Source organism: Caretta caretta, chromosome 24 (genome assembly GCF_965140235.1).
Source record: "Caretta caretta isolate rCarCar2 chromosome 24, rCarCar1.hap1, whole genome shotgun sequence".
NCBI classification, from domain to species: Eukaryota; Metazoa; Chordata; order Testudines; family Cheloniidae; genus Caretta; species Caretta caretta.
Window position 1 is genome coordinate 4,954,386 of NC_134229.1, and position 25,096 is coordinate 4,979,481.

Below are 25,096 nucleotides of genomic sequence, written 5' to 3' on the forward strand. Positions count from 1 at the left end.
AAAGTCTAGAAACTTCTGGAATAAATGATGGGCTACAAGAAGCCGACTACACCCGCAAGTCCTACCATGACTTTTTCCTCCTCCACTTTGAAGTATTTCTGGGCCTGTTTGGTGGATCTCAAAGATACTGAGCTTGTAGATGCTGAAAGAGAATTCGCTTTCTCAACTACCTCAAGGAGCAGCGACGAATGGTAGCAGAACTCCTCTGGCATGGGTAATTAACCCAGTGAAAACAAAGCTCCCATGCACCAAGCTGTGTAAACACCACTGCAGAACTGAGATGCCCTTGCAGGTTTGGTGGGGGACCATGATCCCAAGCGGAGGATAAACATAAAAGGCAGGATGGGAGATCAGGTAAGGAAATAAACTGAGCCCTGATATTAATGCTCATCCATTCGCAAATGCAGGCGAAAGGAGGGACTCAAGGTTTGTCAGCTGTTATCTGCGGGAGTTCCCAAAAGCCCTTCGGGACAAGATTCCTGAGCTAACTGCACTGGCTTCCCTTCTCATTTCAATTCGCTGACCCCGGGACTGTGGTGGGGAAGGAGGCAGGAGTGGGGATACCCAGAGTGGAGAACAAAGCATTTGAAGATCTTACCTAATGATGAGAGAGGAACCTGCCTGTCCACAGCCTCACCAGCGTTTGCTAGTTGGGCAATGAACTGGAGGTACAGCACACATGTGTAAACTGAACCAATATTCACAGGGAGAAGAATGCCCCCCTCTGTCGCCACTCACCCCCCAGTCTCCCATGCTCCCTGTACCTCGGATGACCATGCACGTTGCCCATTCCTCAGCTGGTGTCAATCTGGCGTTTACATGTCAACGTACACCAGCAAGGATGTTGCCCTTTGGTTTACTTTATTTTGGGGAGGGAGGCTTGGGGTGGGGGGTTAAAAGTGAAAAATGTGTTCCTGCCTGCTGGAGATCAAGGGGCAAAATAAAAAAGATCAGAGATGTATGGGATGGGAAATTAAAGGAGTAGATTATTGAGGGAGAGGGGAGTCAGCTTGGCATTTCTGATTGGAATGTCCAGCGGCTGCCATTTAAACACAGCTGTGAACCATGGTGATGCCTTGCAGCTGTGCCAAGCCTTATGTGACCCCAACGTGGCAAAGGGGTAAGTTTGAGTGACCTGAGACCCGCAGTGGAGAAATATGCCATCTCCTGACTTTGAACAGATCTTCTAATTCCACACACTACCCCTAGAGGCAATAACCAAAGGGGACAAAGGCCCCATCAGATAACTGCTTAACATAATCACACGGCTCCCGGCCTACTGAAGTGAATGGGAGCTTTGTACCATTTACTTCAATGCAACCAGGGATTTGGCAGGATGGCTGGAATTCAACCCATGCAGATACGCCAGCCCCATGTCTATACATCACTAGAAACCCCCCAAATAGGACTTAAGTGGTACACGGGCCTCTGCCTGGGGTGAATTTTAGCCTACACGAATATGCACTAAGCACATAAGCTCTCTCTCAGCTCAACCCTTAGGCATATATCTTGCTACCACTGAAATCAGTGGCAAAGCTCCCATGGACATCAGTGGGAAGTCAGATCAAAGGATCTGGTCCCTTACAGAATGTATTTTTTTGTCCTGCTAATTCATAAACCTGATCAGGGTTTCATCAGTCTCTGTACTATGACTCGGATAAAGTCTTATAGTGACAACGTTGTCATCCGTAAAGGTTAAGCAGGAGAAACGTTAATTTCCCTTCCACAACGTGTGTGTTTCTGCTCATTGGATAGTATAAAGCTTTAGCTGAGCCGATTACAGTATATTAGGGTCGGGTCAGTACAGTACATTGGTGGTAATATTGTCAGGAGGGGATGAAGATGCATGTTCTGTTCCATCTGTGATGTAGCTAACTGCCTGAGCCACTGTGACAGTAGAAATCAGCTTGAATGGCTTGCACTGGAAGAAAGTATCACAGGGCGATGCCCTCACCAGTTTATACCGTGCTGACTTTTCACAGTTGAATCCCTAATGTAAACCGTTAAATTGGAGTTTTTCAAATCACAAAGAAAATTTTAATCAAGGTTTTGATTTTAAAAAATAAATGGGAGGGAAGAGCAGTAAAAGGCTTGCCGTTTTTTTTTTTTTTTCACCTATTTTGCGACCAAGCGATAGTACAGCCCAGAACTTTTGAGTTTCAAAATGATGACCAAAAAGTTCTGGATTTGGATGATGGGGAGGGGAAGGAAAACAATTTTCAATGAAATTTTTGTACATTTTCCCCTAATTCTTCAACCAGGTGTAGAATTGACCAGAACTTTCCAATTTCAAATTACTGGTGCAAATTTTGCATCTTGAGGAAGAAAAAGAGTTGATGACATTTTTGCAAATATTCCCCACTTGTTGTTCAAGGGCCTTTTCAGAATTCTTCAAATTTCAATGAAAAAAAATCTTTAGAAATATCCATGAATCATTTTTCCTGTTTTTTTAAATCAGCTCTAATTTAAATCTACAACTTCACCGACATCTAATTAGTATGAATTTTAATTGATGTGAGATTTAGACATTTCTTTATCATTTTCCCCATCTGTCGTTGGCGAAACTGTGTTATTAAAAAAAAAGATCTTTTCCCCCACTGTAAATATTTTTTTTATTCAGGTATATGCAATAGTTCCCCTTTGTACCATTCTAGACCTCAGTGGGGTGTCCGAAAAACTGCCATCTGCAAAGGTGGGTGGCACTAATCTGACGATCTATCAGTGGGGATGTTTTCTTTAATTAAATTTCATCTGAACTGCCAGAAAAAGCCCTAAAAATCAGGGGCCTGATTCTCATTTACACTAAGGTCCTCGATATGGTTCTGGCAGTGCAAAGTGACCTTTAAGTGGCATGGATTATACTAAGATTTGCTAGACTGCTCACCAATTATACAATGCAGCTCGGGTGACTTACACTAGCTGAGAATCTGGCCCTATAGATTGCACTGGGAAAGCTCTCTTTGCATGGATGATTATTAGTATTCATTTTTAATTTGGCAACATAATTGGAGTTGAAACTGATTAGATGAAGCCAAGCCTCCTAACTGGCATATTGATCAGTATTCTGATCTTTCCAAGCGTGCCGGGCTGTGAGAGTGAGCTACATACAGAGCAGAGATATGGCATCTGACCCACCAGCACTGGCAGGTTACCAGTTCATGCTGGGTGACATCCACCCCTGTTGTGCTGAGGGGCCAGGAAAGGAAGGCATCATGTAAGTCTCACTGAAGTGCTATGTTTTTGAGTGGAACTTAAAGCAGTGCATATACCTCACACTGGTCATTCTGCATGGCAGTCACGGTTACCCTCTGACTGGGAGCATGGGGTGCAAAAAAATCTCAGCTGTATTTGAATTTGGCTGCAAAGGGCTTGCACATCAGTGGGAGTTTAGAGTGCACAGAGCCTTGTGAATCTGGAACTAAAATGTGCATAGGGATGTGTGTGCATAAGAAATTCTCTGCATCCAAATAGAAGTCTTAGGTGCAGTTCCTTCAGAACCCTTCTCATCAAAGGCACTCTTCTCTCACAATTAGGTCCAACCTTACAAACTGGGCACGCATCTCGAGCCCTCCCCGACTTCCAATCGCCAGTGGGTGAATTTTATCGACAACAACCTAGCACGCACGCCCGACACTTGCTCACTGGGATAAGTGATTGATTTTTTTTTTGGTGACACGTTCCTTCCCCCCCACTCCCCCTTATTCTTGATTCTAAGCTGCTCTCAGCCATGGAGTGCCTTACGTATTGCAAACGTTGCCTGCTGCACTAGAATGAATGCCTACAAAATCCTAAAGCTATTTCTCAGGCAGTTTATAATATGTCCCCGCCCCCAACCCAAACCCAGTTAGCTCCACCCCGGCCCTCCCTTTTCCCCCCTCCCAACCCTGCCACTGGTAACAATCCCACCCCCACACCCACCCCCCCAACACACACATCTGCCCGGCCCCACCCGGACATGAGCAGAAAGTAGCTCGAAGAGAGTTGGGACTGGTTATGTTACCCAGGTGTCCAGCCGCACGCGCTTTACGGACGGGCTCTCTCCCTCGGCCTCGGTCGTGGGTCTCAGGAGGCCGAGGGACGAGCCGAAATCGGCTCTGGCGGGGTCATCCCGCTCGTTGCCTTCATAGGAGCTGGCGTTGCTGCTGAGGCTGTCGACGGGAGAACGCCCCGTCGGCTCGTGCCGGCTCTGGTGCGGGAAGGAGCTGAGTGGCGTGGCAGTGTTACGTTCCCGGTTGGGCGAGACAGGCTCCGACTTGATGCTGATGTTGGGGTTGGTGTTGACAGTCAACGTGGTGGTGTGAGATAAGTGACCCCCTTGTCTGCGGGTGGCAACGGAGGGATGGGGAGTGGAGAGAGGGAAAGGGGAGACAGGAGAAAAGAAGGGAATGGGGGAAGGGAGGGGAAGACGAGGGGGAGAAAACGTAGAGGAGTGCACATGTGGGATAGTGAAGGAATAAGAGACAGATGCAGAGAAGGTGAAAAAGAAAGATGGAGAAAGGGGAAGAGAGAAATATTGATAATTAACATTTGTAAAGGTCTTTTCTATCATAGAAATTCAGAGATCTTATCATCCATCCATCTCAGTGCAGTTTAATATTATCAGTCTATACAGTTGAAGCTGAGACAGGGAGAAAGGAAATAACTTGCCCCCAAATCACCGAGATCTGGGGCAGACTCAGGGTGAGAACCCAAGTCTCTTAAAGCCCAGCCTAATGCCTTAGCACAAGACCTGGCATCCTCCAGCCCCATTAAGGCCCCTTTATGCTGCTCCCTCATGAGAACCTGGCCCCTAATGTTCAGCAGTGAAACCCGCTGTGTTAGCAATCACAGCACAGCATCAAATGTGCTTCCTCGAAGGGCGAAGGGCGTCTGTGGCATGAGGGAGTCATCGGGGTTGCCTGGAATTAAAAATCCTCGGGTGCTTCTGTAACTGGCCAGCTGCCATGGATGGTTTGATTGTTCTGGGGCCAGAAAGATGCTACTCCTTGCTACATAGCTATTGCCGACGGAATAGCTTGCTGCTGCTAGTGGGCTCGGAAAGGGCATACAGTCATGGAGAATGCACTAGACGGGGAACCAGGAGAGGTGCACTCTGCTCTCGGCCACGCTGCCGGCCGACGTGACCCTGAGCCTGTCACTTCCTCTCTCTGGGGATCTCTTTCCCATCCCAGCCTTTGTTTGTCTTGTCTAATTAGACTCTAAGCCGTGTAGCTCGAAGCTCGTCTCTTTCACGAAGGGAAGTGGGTCCAATAAAAGATACTGCCCCACCCACCTCGTCTCTTTCATATCCTGGGACCAACCCGGCTACAATAACACGACAGAAAACGTTAGTTGAAAAAGACAAAATATGAATTAAAAATTTTCACCGGGATAAACCATTTTCTAGCCAGTTCTATTAGGCTGTCAGCTCTTTGGAGAAAAGACGGGCTCTTACTATGGCTTGGTCTATACAAGGAAATTAGCTTGGCAAACTACGTCGCTCAGGGGTGTGAAAAAGCCAACCCCATGAGTGACCCAGTACAGACCCCCAATAGAGACAGCACTAGAATTCTCCCGTCAGCCTAGCTACTGCCTCTCGGGGAGGCGGATTGCCACACTGACGGGAGAACCCCTCCCATCGTTATAGGTAGTGTCTTCAGGGACGCACTACAGTGGCGCCCCTGCGTGTAGACAAGCCCCCTAAATGTCTGTTGCAGCCCCTAGCACAATGCGGGGGGATCTTGGTTAGGTCCTCTAAGCACAGTTCTGTGTTTGTACAGTGCCTAGCACACTGGAGTGCTGCTGGTCCATGAATAGGGCACCTAGGCACTATGGCAGGGGCAGGCAAACTTTTTGGCCTGAGGGCCACATCGGGTTTCCAAAATTGTATGGAGGGCTGGTTAGGGAAGGCTGTGTCTCCCCAAACAGCCAGGTGTGGCCCGGCTCCCGCCTCCTATCCGAACCCCCTGCTTCTCTCCCCCTGACGGCTCCCCCGGGACTTCTGCCCCATCCAACCCCGCCCCGTCCCCTTACGGCTCCCCCGAGACTCCTACCCCATCCACTACCCCCTGCTCCCTGACTGCCCCCGGAACCTCTGCCCCTGACTGCCCCCTGCCACCCCATCCAACCCCCCCTCTCCTTCCTGACTGCCCCCCTGGAACCCCTGCCCCGTCCAACCCCCCCTGTTCCCTGCCCTCTGACCACCCCGACCCCTATCCACACCCCCGACACCTGACCAGCACCCCCCAACTCCCCTGCCCTCTATCCAGCGCCCCCTGCTCCCTGCCCCCCCAACCGCGCCACCCAGAGCACCGGGTCAGGCCGTGGTTCTGCAACTGCGCTGCCCGGCAAGAGCTCGCAGCCCCGCTGCCCAGCACATTGCACAGGCGCGCTGAGGCTGCGGGGGAGGGGGAACAGCAGGGGAGAGGCCGGGGGCGAGCATCCCGGGCCAGGAGCTCAGGGGCCGGTCAGGAGGGTCCCGCGGGCCACACGCAGTTTGCCCACCTCTGCACTAAGGCAATACAAGTAAACCATCGTCATCATATGAAGTGACCAGCTTTACACGACTGAGCCTCGGGCCTATAACACGCCCTTCTGATTCCAGCCAGTAGATGGCAGTGGCGGGCACACACCCAGTAGCCGGCTGACTGCAGCATTGTCCTCTGTGCCTGTAATCCGAATACACTCTGATCCCCTTCCCTGCTCCCTGCCACGCTAGAGACTTCAGTGCAGTGGCCACCCAAGCAATGCGATTCCGTTACAGCAACTGGGCCAAATCTTCAGCTGGGGAGGCTCCATTGCTGCCGATTTGCACCTGCCGAGGAGCTGTCCCCCTCCCCGCAGTGTGTATTTCGGTCCTGCCGCGGGCAGCTATTGGGGCCGGTAGCAATGAAAAGTGTTTTGAGGGGAGAAGAGCAGGAACCCGTCCGGATTGGGGACTGAGGATCAGGCCCATCCAGATTCCATATAATGTGAACAAACAAACTGTCCCTGTCTGGAGTGAATGCACCTTCCCAGCAGACAACCCAGCAGAACACTCTGCCCCGCTCAGCTCAGGCCAAGGACGGAGAAAGGTCACACACCCCTGCACAGACAAGGCTCCTGCTCATTCCACTGACAGCTTGGCCTGAATGCGCGGCGCTTGGTGGATCAAACCTGGCAGCCTGCCTTTGGCTCCCCCACAATCCCCCAGGCTAGGATTCCGGCAACCTGGTTCCAATTCCTGCCTCCACCACCTGTGTGTTGTGTGACCTGTGGCCAGCCACTGTGGCTATATCTGCCCTGCACCTGGGAGCAAGATGTTGCTTTGAGGTTATCACTCGGGGTCTCAAGCCCACCCCCTCCTGGGCTTGAGAACCCGAGTCGCAACATCCACACAGCTTTCCTTAGCGCACCAGCCTGAGTCTGTGGACCCCAGCTGGGAAGTTCACTCTCAGATACCCTTAGGGCTTGTCTGCATGGGGAAACTGACTGAAGTTGCTCCCTGTGTGGACACTCTATTGCAGAATAATTACTCTGCTTGGGAAGCACCCTATTTAGTCCAGAATAAAGTGTCCACAAGGGGAGATATTGAACAAAAGCTGTTTGGGTCAGTGTCTGCATGTAGACAAACCCTTATTCTTTCTGGGATTCAATTTCCCATTTGGGAATGAGGATAATAATTCCCCCTTTGCCTATTTAGACTGCAAGATATTTGGGGCAGGAACTATCTCTCAATAAGGGTATGTCTACACAATAAAAGACCCGTGGCATGGGCATGGTTGACCCAAGTCAGCTGACTCAGGCTCGTGGGGCATGGGCTGCGGGGCTATAAAATTGCAGTGTAAATGTTTGGGCTCGGGCTGGAGCCTGGGCTCTGAGACCCCGCAAAGGGGGTAGGTCTGGGGGGAGGCAACTGCATCCCATGTCCCCATAGCAAATGAAGCCTCTGGCATTAATAACAGAGTTCAGATACAGAATTCCTCAAAGCTTGTGGCTGTTTTGGTTTGGTTCGTTACAGGGATATGGTATGGGCCACCCACAATGTGTAGATCAGTCTCGCTACTGCTAAAACCTGGAGGCATGTCACTGGCCCATCTTAACGACAGTGGTGTCTGTAGCCTACAGTGGAATGTGTAACTGCACCGTATTATTACTCAACAGCAGCTTCAGGCAGCAGGTCCGACAGGTTCTGAACTGGTCGGGAATTTCACATTTCGCTTTGAATATTTTGCTTTCCTCTAGTGATGACACTCAAGAGAGCTAGGGCAGGTTTTCGATGGAAAAATCAGGTTTTCTACTAAATGAATTTTTTCGGCCGAAAAGTGTCCGCTTTCCACAGAAAACTTCAATTTTCATCAAAAAAACGAACCACTTATTTCAGCCCAAACACTGAAATATTTCGATTCACATAGCTTCTGTGGGGCCACATCGGAGCCGCAGCTCAGGTTCCTCCTGTCCCTGCTCTTGACTACATTTCCCATGATGCACCATGCCAGGGACTCCCATGATGCAACCGCCTCCCCTCACGGGGGGGGGGGGGGACCATGGTGCATCATGGGAAATGTAGTCTGTTGAGGAAGCCCAGCTAGAGAAAATGGGAGCATCAGGCACCTGTACTACAGCTCCCATGAGGCACCCCAGCAGAATAGAAATAGGTGAGTTTTTGATTTTTCACCAAAATGTCAACCATCTCAAACATGAAAGAAATAAGAATGTGTCCTTCTAGAGACATGTCTGGACCAGAATCTCAAAACACCTAAATTAAGGCCCTGTGAGGTAGATCAGTATCATTCTCCTCATTTTACAACTGGGGAAACTGAGGTACAGAGCAAGGCAGTGACTTGGGAATCCATGGCAGAGCCAGGCATGGAAGCCAGGAGCGCTGCCTCCACATCCCCTTTGCTCCAACCGGGAGGCAAAACTGCCTCCCCAAATCAGGAATAACTGCTATCAAAATACACAGCTGCCGTGTGTGTTCGAGGAAACAAATTCACTGAGGACTGAAATGCTTTCGTCTAAGCCAAGGCACAGGGCTCGATAGAGGGGTATCTGGGGGACAGACTGGATGGTCTAATGACCCCTTCTGGCCTTAAGCCCCTATGGAACCATGCAACGATGAGCCACTGCTCAGCGGAGGCCCTCCTCCATTTCCCTTACATTAAGTTGCTTAGTGATACAGGAACAAGATGCTGCTGCTGCTGCTGCTGCTGCTGATGTTGCTGCTGATGTTGCTGTTGCCAGGCCGAGATGTTGCCAAGCGACAACCCGCTGGGTGAGCTGAACGCCGGGAGCGAGGGTAACTCTGCACTGGTCAGCGGATAATCTGAAACAGAAGACATGCTCTTCAGAAGCAATCCCTTCATCGCCGCCGTGGCAAAGTCGGTCTCCACACCGAGTCCTGGGCTTGGCGCCTGCTACAGAAGAGGGTGGAGAGCAAATCCTTCTCCACGTTGTCACAAATCTGTAAGCAGCTCAGGGACCTCGCGGGCGTCACCGTGACGGGCACAATGGCTGCTTGGAACAGCCCAGCAAAACTGGGGATAGAACGCATATCCTCCTAGTCCAAAATCACAGACCCCTTCCGCTCGAGCTAAAGGAGAATCACCATTCAGTGTGTGCACTACAGGGCTCATGATACACAAACAACATCTCTGATTCCATCCAAGAGACTGCAGTAGCTCATGCACACACAAAGGGATTATATCCAGTACATGGAAGTGGTGTAGAAACACACACACGCTGATTCCATCCAGTAGAGGGTAGTGTATATAAACCACACACACACACACACACACACACACACTATATCCAGTACAGAATAGTAGACTATAAACACAAAAAATGCACACCGATTCCACCCAGTATAGGGCACTAGTGTAGACCCACACACAGAAGTACGGGGCAGTGGTGTACACATGCATACGCTTACCCAGTTAATTACACTCTGTACAGTGCACCAAGCAGGGACTGGTACGTTCCATTGATTAGAATTAGTTTACATCTGAACCAAAGACACACCTGCTTCTTAATGGAATAATCAACCTTTTATGTTTGATCAGCGTCTTATTTTGTTATGAAAGCTCCTTGAGATGCCTGGCATGATAAAAGCGGCTGCAGACATTGATCTTGCCGCTGTTTAATTGAGTTAGCTGACACATCAGCAAGGCCATCACTTTAACATACTCCATGTGATCATACTGCATAATCAGATACAAGCTATCTTTGCTTCCAAATCTGCTCCACTCCACCTTCCAGTGCCCAGCAGCCCCCTCCTCTCCCTCCAGCCTCAGCCTTTCAAAGATCTTGTCATCTCCTTATTTATACCATGGTAGCAGCCAGAGGCCCCAATGTGCTAGGTGCTGTCCATGCCGAAGGCAGGAGGAGGAGAAGGCAGAGAGGGCAGCCTGCTGGCTCTAAGCCGGAGCTAAGGGTCAGAGAAAGCTGAAGGCAGGGGTATATTGGAGGAGCTAACCTGCTTCCCACTGGCTCCCAGCAGAGAGGGCTTTGGGGGCTCTTACAAGGACTATTGGCACGAAGACTGTTTGGCCTCCTTCAGGGGAAGTCTTAAAGGGGAAGCTGAGGCAGCTGTACCTGTCATGCCTCTGCCATGCACGGAGAGGGGAAGTGACTGGAATCAGAACTTGTCTACCCCAGGAAGTTGCTCCCGCTCTAGATGTCTGTGTGGATGCTCTTATTTTGGTTTCAACCCGGCTCATTTCAGTTTCCCTTAAGTCGCTTACGGATCAAGTCAACTGAATTAAACCGCTTTCTTACATTGAAATAAGAGTATTTGCACTGATTTCATTAAACTGGTTTTGAAACCAACTTTAGTTAGTTTGGGGGCAACTTTCTCATGTAGACAAGGCCTTGGGCTGTCAACAGCTTGTCTTAATAGCTGCTCAACTAGGAAACAATCTTGCAATGAGCCAACAACTTTATCAAATATCAATAAACTTATAAACTTATGAACAATATTACACACCCTATTCTCATATGCCAGTGGATGGCATTCACATATACTAACTACTAGAGGTGAGCAAAAAATTGGTTGCTTTTAGTTCTGGGTTGGGTGGGGGCGTTAATTTTAATTTTTATTTTTTGGTTTTGTTTCTTTCTTTGTTTTTTTGTTGTTGTTGTTTTTTTTAATTTGGTGGCCAAACCAAAAAAATTAAAACATAAAAAATCCCAATTTGTTTTGAACCAAAATGGAATTTTTTCAGTGTTCCGAACAAAATGAAAAACCAAAATGGTTTCACTCAGGTCAAACCAAACGTTTTGAACATTAATTCAATTTGGCATTTTGTTTCAAAAGAGTCAATCTGAAATTAAATGTCAAAATAATCTGGTTTGATACTTTCTAAGCAAAAAATTTTGACATTTTGGAGATTAGCATTCAGGGATTTGGGGGAGTGGGGAGGAGAATGAGGTGCGGGGTTTGGCTGAAACTATTTTGCAAATTTGATCCAAATTCACAAATCGTTTTGGTGCCCTAAAAAATGCATTGTTGGGCAGGAGGGTGGGGGAACGGCAAATTTCTAGTGACAATTTTTGTGTGCGCATAGGTTTAGTAACTACACACAGAGAGATACTGGGCCTTACTTTACATTAAGGCTTCTTTACTCCACCACATTAGCGGATGTAAGTATTTTTTATATATACAATTCTTGTAACCTCACAGAGGCTAGAGATCTGTGTTGTGCACCTCAATCCCAAAGAGACAATAACAGTTTTGCCAATCCCAGGTGCGTAAACAGCATGAATCATATCCCTGAAAAACCACACGACTGGCTTAAAAATCTGTTTTTTGAGCATTCAGGAGTCATGTTTTCCAGCTCTTCTCAGCAATCATGAGGGCTAGAAATGTAATTAAAAAACGAGATGACATTTCATATAATCACATGACTCCAGGAGCAGGAACTTTCAGAAAAAGACTAAATATCATAAAACGTGCTGTAAAATCAGGAGAGCTGGCCAGGCTGCGTCGCCAGAGAATTGTTTTCTGCTAAAAGAACTGACCTTTGATCAAAGGCGGTTCTGCTGTATTGTCTCAGTATTTGATTCACACACAATAGAACCAGAATTCCTGTGCACAACTCATCAGCCACCGCACCCCACCTCTCACGTTGGGCGTTTGCGATTTCAGTCTTCCCCACCCCTGCAGCGACAAACCTGCCTGCAGCAGCACGTCGCAAAGAGATGGCTGAAGGGGAGCTGAAAGGCCGCCAAAGTTACTTATTCCGATTTGCGGCACACCCACCAGAAAGTCCCACCCTTGATTCTCTGCGACTCTGTGCCTGGCTCAGTCATTTCCACCAGTTGTGAACCGTTCAGGCTTGGTAGCACTTTACAGCCACTGGGCTTGACAGCCACCAGCTTTGGCCAACGTTTGGGGATCGAACGGCAGATTTTCCCATGTGTAGAAATGTGCATTGCTATAGTTTGAGCTAATTTGGTAGGCTCCGCAGAGCAGACATAGAGGGGGACATATAATACACACGGCTGAGCGGGTTATACACTTCTCCTGGATGGAGGATGCTCACCCCAAGCCCATCTAAAGCCCAGGGCAGTTCAAATTCCAAATAACCCTAACTGGGGTTTGTGTACAGGGGGATACTCAGGAAAATTAATCTCTTTACCAAAAGGTGTGAATTGAAAGTGGATTAGTTAAACCGGATTAAACCCCCGTGTGGATGCTCTCATTCAGAATTCAGGTAGGCTTAACTGGGTTTAGTTTAATTCATTTTGGAAATGGTTATTATTTAAGAGCAGCAGATTGGCTCATCCGCTAGCATATGCATAGCAGAGAAAAATTCTGCATCGTCAAAGAGGGGCAGAAAGACGAGACCTCTTAGCTGGAAGATTTTTGGGGGAAGAGACTGTCCCTCTGTGTGTGTGTGCATGCAGCCCCCAGCACAAAGGGGCCCTGGTCTCATCTGGGGCAGCGGGACCTCACAGTAATATAAGCAATGGTCATCACAATAGCAGCTCTCATACCAAGCCTTTTAGCCAAATATTCAGGCAGCCACATTTGAACACTTCTCCCCTCTGACCCCTATGCAGAGGGGTTAGCTCAAGCCTGTGCTGCATTCATAATCTAGCCTTGCACTGGACACTCTGAGCAAGCTTGAAATCCATGCAAGGAGAGGAGACTTCTACTTGCCTGTAAGCAAACATCTGCTGGGCTACACCTATTAATTATAAGAGGGTGTTCCCCACCTGCCTACTCCAGGCTCTTCCAGACAAACAGCTTCATACAGCATTTTTACAAGATATTCTCTGAGCAGGTGCCAAACTGTGTTATACAAGAAACCAATAAACCTTCCATTCTGCACGGGTGTGGGACAGGTTCCAGAGACACAGTGCCTTTTCTGGGGACAGTTGTTCCATAACCTTCCTCTCTCTTTCTTCCTAGCCCCAATCAGTTAGCATCTGGCTTATGCCCAGAAGGATGCTAGGTTTTGGTCTGGATGCTCATTTGCACTAAGTCTTCTTTACACTGCATTGGAAGCATAAAAGGGCCATGAAGTGGATGTAACTGCCATTAGCACCCACTTCAAGGCACCTTTAGATTGCCACAATGGAGTAATGAGGCCTTAGTGTAAATGAGAATCATGGCCTTAAAATCCTTACTGATGTAACAGTGGATGTTCTCATTATCCATATAAATGACCACTCTTTAAAAATAAAAAATACTGCTACACTCTTATCCTCAGCAATATCTTGTGGCAATGAGTTCCACAAGATGTTATGCATTGTGTGGGAAAAGTCAGCAACATCCTGGCGGCGGTTCCAATCAACACCATCATTTCATGTCCGTCGCACTTACCTGTGTTGTATGCTGTGGGCATGGCAGAGAAAGGCAGGCCCTGGGTCAACAAACTTGGAGTGGCCACCGAAACGACTGGCGTGGTTAAAGAATGAGTTGCTTGGGAGACTCCTAACCTCTGTGCATTCTGCTGGGGAAGCAAATGGAGAAGGAATTATAAACTGGATGCATTTAAACCACCGGTGGGTTAGCTTTCCAAAATCTCGTCTGTAACCGCCGACTGCAGGGCTCCTGGCACCTACCCCTGGGCACTGTTCGAGACAGAGCAGTAGGCTAGACGGAGCGCTGGTCTGAGCCACTTGGGAAATTCCTGTACACAGCAGACGAAAACACCAGACCACTTTCAAATCCATCAGTTACCAGCTCTCAGGACCCGTATGACCTCCGGTAGCTGGATCATTTTACGCTGGGTTTTATTTTATTCTTTTCCTTCTGATGTTTAAAATACCCCGGGCCTGATTCTCCATGGGACTAAGGTGCCACTTCCCTGCCAGAGCAGGGAAAAGAGGCCTTCGTTTAAAGGAGAATATCGTTCCATGTAACTTGCCTTAAGTAAACCAGCCAAAGCGAATTGGTTCAAAGAGATGGTTGTTTTTTAAACAAACCAGCAGGGGAGGCTGTAGCAGTGCTTTCAGGGACATTCACCCCGCAGAGAGGTCTCCTATGTGCCACTTATGTCCCACTTAAATCCTATTTTTCTGGCTTGCATAGGTCTCGTGCTGGCACTCTGCACAGTGGTGAATTTTACCCTTAAGAAAAATGCCCTGAGGTTGCTCTAATTTACACACCAGGGGCTGGAAAGACTATTTATCTTAAGTAATTATCTGGCTCCCCTCCCTCCATACGTGAGCATGCTACATCTTTAACGCATTTTGTCCTCACAACCCCCCTTGTGAAGTAAGGCAGTGCTATCATTGTACAGATGTGGAAACTGAGGCACGGAGAGACTTTGACTTGTCCAAGGTAATTTATACGCAGTTCAAGGACCCTTTATGTTACAGAACAGTCTGAAGGGACTCTGGTGTAATTGAGGATCAGGCCCGAGAAGTACAAAGATGACTTAAAGCTATCTTAACTTCCTCCATCCCTGTATCGAACGTGCCTGAGAATCAGCCCCCAGGACTTCCCTGGGAATCGAGGGTACATCTCTTGGCAGTGCTGGATGGGGCCCCGAGTGAGATTTGTGGGCCTCAGTCATAAACATGCCCCCATTTTAAGAGTGGCCCGAGGCCCACTGAGGCCCCAAACATGCTGCCCTGGGATATCAGCACTTAACCCCTCCCCCCAGTTATTTGGGTGGATCTGAGGGCAAGATTAGGCCCTGTTTGCAAATCAGATAATCCGGGCTGCCTATGCTAATCTGATTTAAATCAGACTCAAGAGGCTTGACTCTAATCCGTGGCACCTGGGCACATGTAACCCAGTGAAGCCCGAAACAGAATCCAGCTTAGACCGTGCTTGGCATGGCACGATGCCCGCTGGGTCATTTAGGGCCCCGGTTGAGACAGCGAGTTGCTGTCTGCGCCCGGTAATGGGAGTTCAGGGCAACAGCTGCCTTGCGAACGACAAGGAACAAGGGAACCATGTCAGAAAACGGCACATGAAGATGCCGCCAGGAGACCTCAGCTGTGCGGATCTGATTTACCCAGGAAGAGTTCAGAGACGACGAGACGGGTGCTATAGGCCTCTAGACAGAGACAGACAGGATTCATGCTCAAGACTGATGCAACTCCCGAGCCTCCCCACTCCACCACACCTTAGCATTTAAAGGCACCAAACAGTCAGTCAGCATCTCCTTAGCCTGGCAGCACCCTGACGCACCAGTTTCAGAAGCCAGCTCTTTGCAAAGCGGCAGGTCGGTGAACTGATCGGCTCCAAATAACCAAGAGCAGACAATTATACGGGCTATAATGACTAAACCTTAAGGCTGGAGAAACTGGTTTCCCAGGCACGCATCCTGCAGCCAGCGATAGCCCGGGCTGTGACCACTGCCCCATGGGTTAAGAGTATTTAAGACAAATGCCTTAGTGGTGGCTAGGATTTAGTTTGGGGTCCAGCCAGCCCATGGTAACAAGCCAAGATGACGATTACCTTCTGGGATTGGGAGCAGTGTGCTGCTCTGACCCTGACCTTCCAAAAGCCATTTTTTGTCTTCTCTGGCTCCTGAGAAGCCAATGTACAGACCTTACCTGAGCTCCTAGGCAAGGGGAAAGGAAATCAGAGCTGGGATCCACCAGCCAAAGGACCATGCACCACTTCAGTCTCATTTCAAGGGCCCGGTTCCCCCACTGCCTTGCACATGGAGCCTGATTTACATTTACACTAAGGCCTTGCCTACACTAGAAAGGGTGTCACTCTCACTTTAAGGTCCCTTTACATAACCGGAGCAGTGTAAAGGAACCTTAGAGTAAATGGGAATCAGGCCCCTTTTGAGTCACACCAGCGCAAAACAAGTGCAAAGATTGGTGGTATTTTGAATTTACTTTGCCCAAGGTAAAGGGCAAGAGAGAATCAGGCCCTTAGTTCTCAGACTAGGATTTACGTGGAATTTGTAAGGGTATGTCTACACGGAGAAGTTATCTCAGAAAAAAGTAGGATGGAAATTTCAGGGCTTGTCTACACCTGGGGTTATTCTGGAACAGTTATTCAGGAATAACTCCATGTATAAAGGCTCTTATTCTAGAATAAGAGTGCCTTAATCAGCTTCATCCGCTTTGGAAGTTGGCCCACACATGGAGTTACTCAAGAATAGGTATTCTGTTTGAAATTACCTGAATCTGGAGTAAATCTAGCGTGTAGACAAACCCTAAAGCACTATAGCTATTCCAGAATACAAGTGTCCACACAAGAGTTCTTCTGGAATAGTTTTTGTAGAACAGTTTATTGCACAATAGCTATTCCGGTCAATTCCTCCAATGTAGACAAGGCCTTTAGATTTTCTGCAGACCCTCTGCACAGGAGTGAATTTGAGCCTGTACGGAACAAGCGCTGCTCCTATTCCCTGACTCTGAAGATTCCGGGAAGGCTCAGGACGAAGCCAAACAAACAGCTTTCCCCCCAAACAATGTGAAAAACAACTCCCATAAAGAGCAAACGCAGAGAGGCAGCTTCTTCCGTTCTGCAGGGTTGACGGGAGCATTACACCAATAGCAAGATGATAAAATTGTAAAGCACACAGGGGCCTGCGGCCCTTTGCCACCACTCTGGCAGGGTAAAGGGGCCTTAAAATAGTTGTAAGTGTAAATGACAATCAGGCCCCAACACTGCAATCAAGTCAGCAACTTAGGACTCGCTGTGATTTCACGCCATGCCAGGTTGTTATAATTAACAAAGTTTTAATGCCTCACCATACAGGCAAATGTTGTCAGCATTTTAATGCTCTCCACTCCCCCTGGTTATTTTGACAGCCCTGCAAGATCATTAACTGTTCTGAGAACCACACTTCCATTCAAGATCATTACAACATCATGCATACATGCTCCCAGGTGAAATCTCTTGTCACTGAAGTCGTGGTGGATGGGGATTGCTCCACACTTCAAATTAAAAGTCTCAATGTTGTATATAGGAATAAGGTAATATCCCTTTAAATAGTTTGTGAACCCTCATGTGGTGCTCTCCATGGTTTATGGTTTAGAAGCTGCCAGAAACACGCCCACTCTGTTATCTGGGGTTGATCCTGCTGGCAAAGAGTTAAGAGGACTCTGCTGACTCACTGAGAGGCAGGTGACTCATTGCCATGCCTCTGTATAAAGGAGGTGGGAAAGGTGGTTTATAGGAGGAGGACCCGGGGTGTGGGCTGAGCAAAATGGAGGGAGCCAAGCAGGAGGAGAAGGTTTGAGCTGACCTTCGTGTTAACAGAGCCAGGGGATTGTTTGCACTAAATGGGATGGGTTTATACAATAATAATACTGCCTAGCTCTTAAACAGCACTTTTCATCAGCCGATCTCAAAGTGCTTTACCAAGGAGGTCCTTACCGTGATCCCCATTTTACAGCAGGAGAAACTGAGACATAGAACAGGGACATGTCTTGCCTAAGGTCACCCAGCAGCAGAGCCAGGAGTAGAACGTACATCTGCTGAGTCCCCATCCAGTACTTTACCTACTAGGCCACACTGCTTGTTAGCAGAATGGGAAAGGCACCTGCCCGTGTCTACCTGCAACTTGCCTCCGGAGACCTTTCCATCAGCGCTCTGCCATCCATTGCCATGTAGCACTACAATGTATGGCTATTACAACCTTCCCTGACTGCCACGACCCTGTTACCCGTCCGCACTGCACCAGAATAGCATCAGGACGAGATGGGATCATTGCCACAAACAAGGTGACAGCACTCACTTTGCTGGCAGGAAAAGCTGTAAAAATAATGAGAAGCCGTGTTCCTCTGCAGAAATTAGTTCTTGTGAATGAACTTGTGGGACGGTGAATTCTGATTTCACTTTCCGGTTTTGGGTTTTGGGGTATTGTTTTGTTTTGTTTTTTAAGAGTTTTTAATATTTGAAGAACTTGATTTATTTCCTGCTTCTCTTGTAACGGCGTTAGGCCAGATCCCCAAGTGGTGTAAATTAGCGTAGCTCTTTTGAACTTACTGGAGCTACGCTGATTTATACCAGCTGAGGATACGGCTCCGTGACGCCAATGCTGATTTATCCTAGCTGGGGATCTGGCCCATTGACTCCAGTGGAGTGACACCAGTCTACACCAATTAGTCCAGTCTGGTCCATTGACTAGACTGGAGTGACACCAATGTTAACACCAGCTGGAGAGTTGGCCCTTTGACTTCAATGGAACCGTGCTACTTTAAACCAGCTGGGGACCCCGGGCCTACAGCTTTTCTTTGCCATGCAGAAAATGATTTTCCCTAACATATAGATTCCTAGGGCCCAATTCTAGGTGGCTCTACAAAATCATAGGACTGGGAATTAGAGTTGCACTGACTTTAAGGCTCCTTTACACCACCAGAGCAGTGTAAAGGGGGCCTTGGAGAAAATGAGAATTAGGCCCATGATGTTCAGTGCCTTCTTTAACCCTGCCCCCATCCCTCCAGGCCTGGTGTTTAAGGAGTGTTAAAGGAACCAAAAAAACATGTCACCCCACAACTCTAAGGAAACACACACAGCACAAGGCAACTCACCAGATCCAAGTGGTCCTCCGTCTGAATGCAGAAGAACAGAAATAAAGCCAAGAGGCACAGTTACATTTACGCCTTTCGCCAACTGCTTCCAAGCCCAGCTCCAAAGGTCTGATTCTCATTTACACTAAGGCCCCTTTACCCAGCTCTGGCAGGAGAAAGGGGCCCTCAGGTGGCCATAAATGATATCAACATCCACTTTAGGACTCGTTTACACTGCCATAATGGTGTAAAGAGGCCTTAGTGTAACTGGGAATTCAAGTCTTCAGTCTTTACTGCTGCGTTCTCATGAGCAGAAATAAAGAAGCTAATGCATTTATCTTCCTGAGAAACTTCTGCAAAATAGCTAAAGCATGCTCTACACACAGTTTGTGCACTGGTATAATTATATAGTTTAGAAGTATGACTTTTACCAATACGGTTAGACCCATTCAACCCCTGTACAGGAAAGTATAAGCATCTTTACACCAGTCTAACTGTGTCCACACTAGGGGATGCTGCATCCCTTTAACGAGACTGGTATAGTTAACGTGGGACAACTTGTGTGTGTAGACAAGGTCCCAGAAACTTGGTGTGATCCCCATCTATTATTTTGGATTTGAACTGGCCAATATTGTTTTGTTTTTTCAAAACTTTTCCCTGGCTTTTTGTGCATCGGAATCTTTTGCTTCATTTTATTTTTTGCATAGACAGTTTTGACGGATTCTCTTCAGCCCCAGTCCCGCATACGCTCATGTGAGTAAGTAACTTTCAGCATGCAAGGCCTGGGCTACACCTAAAAACATAGGTTGACCGAGCTGCGTCACTCAGGGCTGTGAAAAACGTCACACTCCAGGAGCACAGCTGCCATGCAGTACCTTTGCTGTTATAGCAGCTGTAGTGTAGACATATTCTGAGTGCTCTGACTGGGACTGTCTAGGCTGAGAAGACAGGTGTGAGGGGGTTTTAAAACCAAGTTAGCTAACTCAATACCTGTGTCTTCACTACAGAGTTAACTCCAGTTATCTCTCAAGTTAACACCACTCCAGTTAGCAATTCCTGCACAGAGGGCAGGTCTACATTGCAAAAAAGCGGTGTTCTTAACTTGGGTTAGCAGCTTGAGTTAAAGCCCCGGGGGAGTCTGGGGTTGACTTTGAGCTCTCACCCAATTTAAAAGCGGAGTTACCGTGTCTTCACTGCTATTTTAACCCAAGTTAGCTAATCCACATTAAGCACACACCTTTTATCTGCAGTGTGGACAGAACCACAGTGTTGTGTTAGCAGCTGATGGGTTAACTCAAGCTGTAATCTATACCCCTTCACGGGCCAGTCAGCGTGAGTTAATAACACCACGCTTGAGTGAAGGGTTTGTGCGTGTGGACAGGAAGCAAGTGAGAGGCAAAGCTCAGGTTATAACTCGAGTTTACTTTGCAGTGAAGACAAGCCCAGAATGAACATCCCTTTCCCGCCAGGGCTTGATTCTTATTTACACGGAGGCCATTTTACACCGCTATGGGCATCCGAAGCTGCCTGAAAATGGGTATAAATTACACTTTGTGGTCACTTCATGAGGGGTTTAAAGGGGCCTGGGCATAACTGAAAATCTGGTCCACTGTATTTACGCTTTCTTTAAAACTTCTTTGTGTTACCAGACCGGTGCAAAGCAGTCCTAGTCTAAACGAGAGTCGGGCCCCTAAAACAGAGCCAGTCATACACCTTTACAATCTGAGAATCATCAAATCCTAGCAATGGCGGGCTGGAAGGGACCTCGAGAGGTCACCTAGTCCAGTCCCCTGCACCTGGAAGTGATGGGCTACTCCTGGGGAACACTGCAGTAGTCTATAGCAACACCATTGTAAACTGCAACATTATGGGTCATTACTGGGGAATACTAAGCGTACTTTATAGTAATAATCCAGCGGCACCTCTGTCATCAGCTGCAGCATAATGCACCGTTACTGGGAAATACCGCAGCAGTCTAGAGTAACAAGCCAGTGGTAACACCCCGGCTTGCTGCAGCCGGATGGGCTATGACCGGGGAATCTGGTTGCCAGTGGGAGCTGCCGCAGCCCAGACACTGAGAGAATTCTCCCTCCGCCCCCTCAGAATTCAGCGGCACTCACCAAATGGTGCATCAAACCCTTTGCGCCCTGCGAGGTGATCACGCGTAAGTCCGGCTTGCGGCTGTTGGCGGCGAGCTGCGTGCCGTGGGAGGGTGGCGGCGGTGACTTTGCTGGGATGATCTTGCCCATGGTGTTGCCATTTGAGACCGGGAGGAGACCCGGCGAGGCTCTGGCACTGACATACCCATTTCCTGCACGGAGGGGGAAGCAAAGACATTTCGGAAACAGTCAGAGGGGGAGATGTAGGGCTCGGTTCTCCATTGCCCTGAACCTAGGACCCCATTCTCCATGGCCTGGCACATCTTGCAGTCATTTACACCCCTGCAGAATGAGCGTTCAAAGGCTGCAAAGCCAAAAAGTAGGGGCTTGGTTCTGACTTAGACGAAGTCCCCTTTACACCATGCAGGCAGAGCAATGAGGGCTTAAAGTAATTTCTGCCCATTTTGAGGCCCCTTGCACTGCTAGAGTGACACGAAGGAGCCTTCGTGTAAAAGAGAATCAGGCCCAGTGATCCTTCCTTGCTCTCAGCCTTTGTCAGTTGGGTCTCTTCGAACTGGGAGCTCTTTGGGGCAGGGGCAGTCTGACAAAAATGCCCAGCGCCCAGCTTAGTTCTCAGCTGGTCCCACCACCACAGTCTCTGAGCACCTCACAAGCCATAATGAATTTTTGTTGTCATAGATTCCAAGGCCAGAAGGCATCGTTGTGATCATCTAGGCCAGGATCCCCAAACTTTTCACAGTCGCACCCCCCCCCCCCTTATCCCTGTCCGTGCGTCCCCCCAGGAGCCAGGAGTAGGGCCATGGCTGGGTGGGAGGGGGGCACGGATGGGGTAAGTGGGCCAAAGATGGGGCCGCAGCTGGGGGCGAGTCTGGGTCCAGGGCCGGGAATGGAGCCGTGGCCAGGGGCCAAGGCTGGGGGAGGGTCTGGGAATGGACCAATGCCGAGGCTGGGGGCAGGGCCAGAGTAGGGCAGGGTGGCGCTCCCTCCCCGCCCCCCATGGGGGCTGGCCCAAGCCCCGCCGCACCCCACCCCAAATGTTCTTCCTTGCCCTCCTCCATGGGGCGCGCCCCACAGTTTGGGGACCTCTGATCTAATCTGACCTACTGTGTAACACAGGCCAGAGAACTTCCATAAAATAATTCCATCTTTTTGAAAAAGAGCCAATCCTGATTTAAAATTGCCAGGGATGGAGAATCCACTGTGAGCCTGGGTCAAGCTATTCCAATGGTTAATTACCCAAAATTGTGCACTTTATTTCCAGTCTGAATTTGTCTGGCTTCAGCTTCCAACCTTTGGATCATATTGGACCTTTCTCTGCTAGATTTAAGAGCCTGTTACCAACTATGTCTTTCTTATGTAACAATGCTGCCCTGGCTGAGGCTCGCACTCAGAGCCTTCAGCATCTGAGACGGATATGCTGGCAACTGTGCAAAGAAGGAACCGGTGAAACTGATTTAGTTTTAAATCTGTGGCAGTGCTGAGATCTAAAGCCAGCTCTCCTGAATTCCAGTCTAGTGCCAGCACATCCTGGTCATACAACTCTGCTATAAGGCAGAGTAGAGTTGTTATCCCCTTTTTAGAGATGGGGAACTGAGGCACCAAGATTTGCCGAATGTTGCACCAATGTCTGGGACTTGACCCCACCTTTCTAGAGCCTCAGTCTAGAACCGTAACCACCAGATCACCCTTCCTCCCACTTACTGGGGCCTCCAGACATTACTGCAATACAAGTAATAAATAAGGGCCTGATTCTCATTTATAATGGGCCTCTTTGAGCCATTTTGGCAGCATAAAGGGACCTCAAAGAGGGCATAAATCACAGTCACACTGACTTTAAAGTGTAACTGAGAATCAGGGCCCCTTATCCCAACATCCCCGTGAAGCGCAGAGGTCTGCCCTCCTCTGCCCCCGCCCCCGCATCCCAGTTTAGAATTTTACTTGCAAAGCACACACACAAAAATGATAAAAAGATTTGATGAATGTCAGGAAAAGAATAAATTGGATGAGATTATTGTTCTGATGAGATTATTATTATTATTATTTTTTGAATAGGCCCCTAAGATAGAGAGACATTTAGCAATCACCAAGATTCAGCCCTCATATTCATCACACATGAGACTGGGGAAAATAGCTCACTGATTGCATTATTAATCAGATTCACCATCGCGCTACGTCTGCATTTCAGGGGGCGGCTTGGTGGCAGTGGTGTTTCAGACATGACGTGCGCCCAGCTGGGGTGAAAACCTGCTCAACCTGGCTACTGGTCAGTCGTCCCAGAGGTCTGACCCACCTCATGATTGCTCTGGTGCAGGGGTCTTCAAGTGAGTTGTATTGTAATTTATACCCACTGATTACCCTGCCAGATCTCTGACTCCAAATGGTAATGCCCTGACACTGGAGGGAGGTGGGCGTGGGCGTTTACATTGGCCTGGGGCACAAATGCAGTGTTCTGCACAGCTACAAATCTGGAACTGCACTGAAGTCAATGAAGCCACCACACCCCTATACGTGTCTGACTTTGCTGAAGCTGATGGAAATGCTCCCACTGACTACAGCTGGGCTTTGGCTCAGGCTCCGCAGAAGAGGGGAATCAGGCCCAACGAGAACGTGACGATGTGTTGTCAGATTACTGGGCCCGATCCTCAGCTACAGCTAAGGAGCGTTTGACACAGCTGAGCAGGAGGGTGATGGCAAAGCTGTCGTAGAGCCCTCTTTGCTCTCATCCGCTTCTAGGACTGCTCTGTCCTAGCTTGGAACCCCCCAGGTAAGTTAGAGAAGCCTCAAGGCTGCTCTAATTTGCATTGGCTGCCAACGGCCTCCAGAATTTGGCCCGTAGCAGAAGATCACTGGAATATAAAGGAACTCTGGCTGTGCCCCTTTCCTTGGCAATGCCCCTATGCTGGCCCTGGGAAGGGGGTACAGTCAGAGCTGGTACAGTGGCTGCATACCAGTCAAGAATATAGAGGAGGGAACTTCTGGGGGGAGTTGAATCTGCTCTGTATTGAAGGAACATAGAAATTGCCAGACCCGTGGTCTATCTGGCCTAGTATGCTGCCTCTAACCAGTACCAACTGCTGTCGCCAGTACCCGCTGCTTCCAAGAAAGCGCCAAGAACCCTGGTAGCAATGGGATAGCTTGCCCTTGGGGAAGCTTTCCTCCTGACCCCAAATAGTTAGAGGCCGGCTTATGCCCTGTAAAGGGGCTCGGAGGGGTGTGTGCACCCCTGCATCAAATGCAACTCCCGAGCATGTTGGTAAATCAGTACATTAGCCTGGTCCATGGGTGCACTGTGTTCTGCATAGACCATATCTCGTTTGCAAGGCCACCAGCTTTTATATTAATTGATGATGGAGGTGCATAAAATTTCCTGTGCGACCTTCACCGCTTTCAGCAAATTTCTTTTCACAGCCGCTCGCTATAGAGTTTTAGGCAAGACCATGTGCAAGCAGAGTGGGGCAAGGCCAAATAATGTTCAAAACACTTATGTTTTCCAGCGATAAGGCTTCCTTAACATAAGACGCACAAATGGCTCCCATGGTAACCATTTTGCCTTACTGTCTGGGCAGATGTGGGGGTGTATATTGCAATGGGCTGGCTGATGTGTATGTGCAACACTTCCCTCTGCTGGATGGAATCAGAACTTCTCACCATGTGTCATAAGCCCTATATTGCTAGCAGGGATTCTCCTTGAATTCAAGCAGCATGGGCTTGCACTGTAGGAGCAGGAGGATCTGAGTTCTAACCCTGAATAGCAATAATTATGCAATCCCCTGTATCCACAGAGCTGTGTCTTTCAGGGGGTTGGGAGGGGCAGTGCAGGGACAGGAGGGAGATGTGGGTTGCAGGTTGAAGTTCGGCTAAAGAAAAACCTCACACATCTGAACTCCTCTGCATCCCACCCCCATGGTCAGCAGCACGGCTGGCCAGATGCCTGCTACTGTTTGCTGGCTATCTGCCAGCATCTAGCCCAGAACCCTTATGTGGTGTGTTAAAGCCACACAGGAAACATGCTGCTCTCAGAAACCAACGTGACACATGTCAGCTGTTCTGCTCTGTCCCCTCCGCTGACCGCAGGGGGG

At 48.7% G+C, this 25,096-nt stretch overlaps 1 protein-coding gene across 8 annotated transcripts in view; it reads right to left on the minus strand.

Annotated features, from left to right (window-relative positions):
- Positions 1–3,933: 3,933 nt before the first annotated feature.
- The window catches only part of MEF2D (myocyte enhancer factor 2D), a 170,255-nt gene continuing 149,092 nt past the window's right edge, over positions 3,934–25,096 (minus strand). For 5 of the 8 annotated variants that reach the window (XM_048827763.2, XM_075122921.1, XM_075122922.1 and 2 more), the window contains 5 exons: positions 21,018–21,208; positions 18,919–18,939; positions 13,787–13,916; positions 9,118–9,283; positions 3,934–4,319 (listed from right to left, as the gene is read on the minus strand). In XM_048827763.2, coding sequence (XP_048683720.2) covers positions 3,992–4,319; positions 9,118–9,283; positions 13,787–13,916; positions 18,919–18,939; positions 21,018–21,208 — 836 coding nt within the window. In that variant the 3' untranslated portion in view covers positions 3,934–3,991. The remainder of the gene's footprint in view (positions 4,320–9,117; positions 9,284–13,786; positions 13,917–18,918; positions 18,940–21,017; positions 21,209–25,096) is intronic. The other 3 variants (XM_075122924.1, XM_075122926.1, XM_075122925.1) reach the window with 3 other exon arrangements.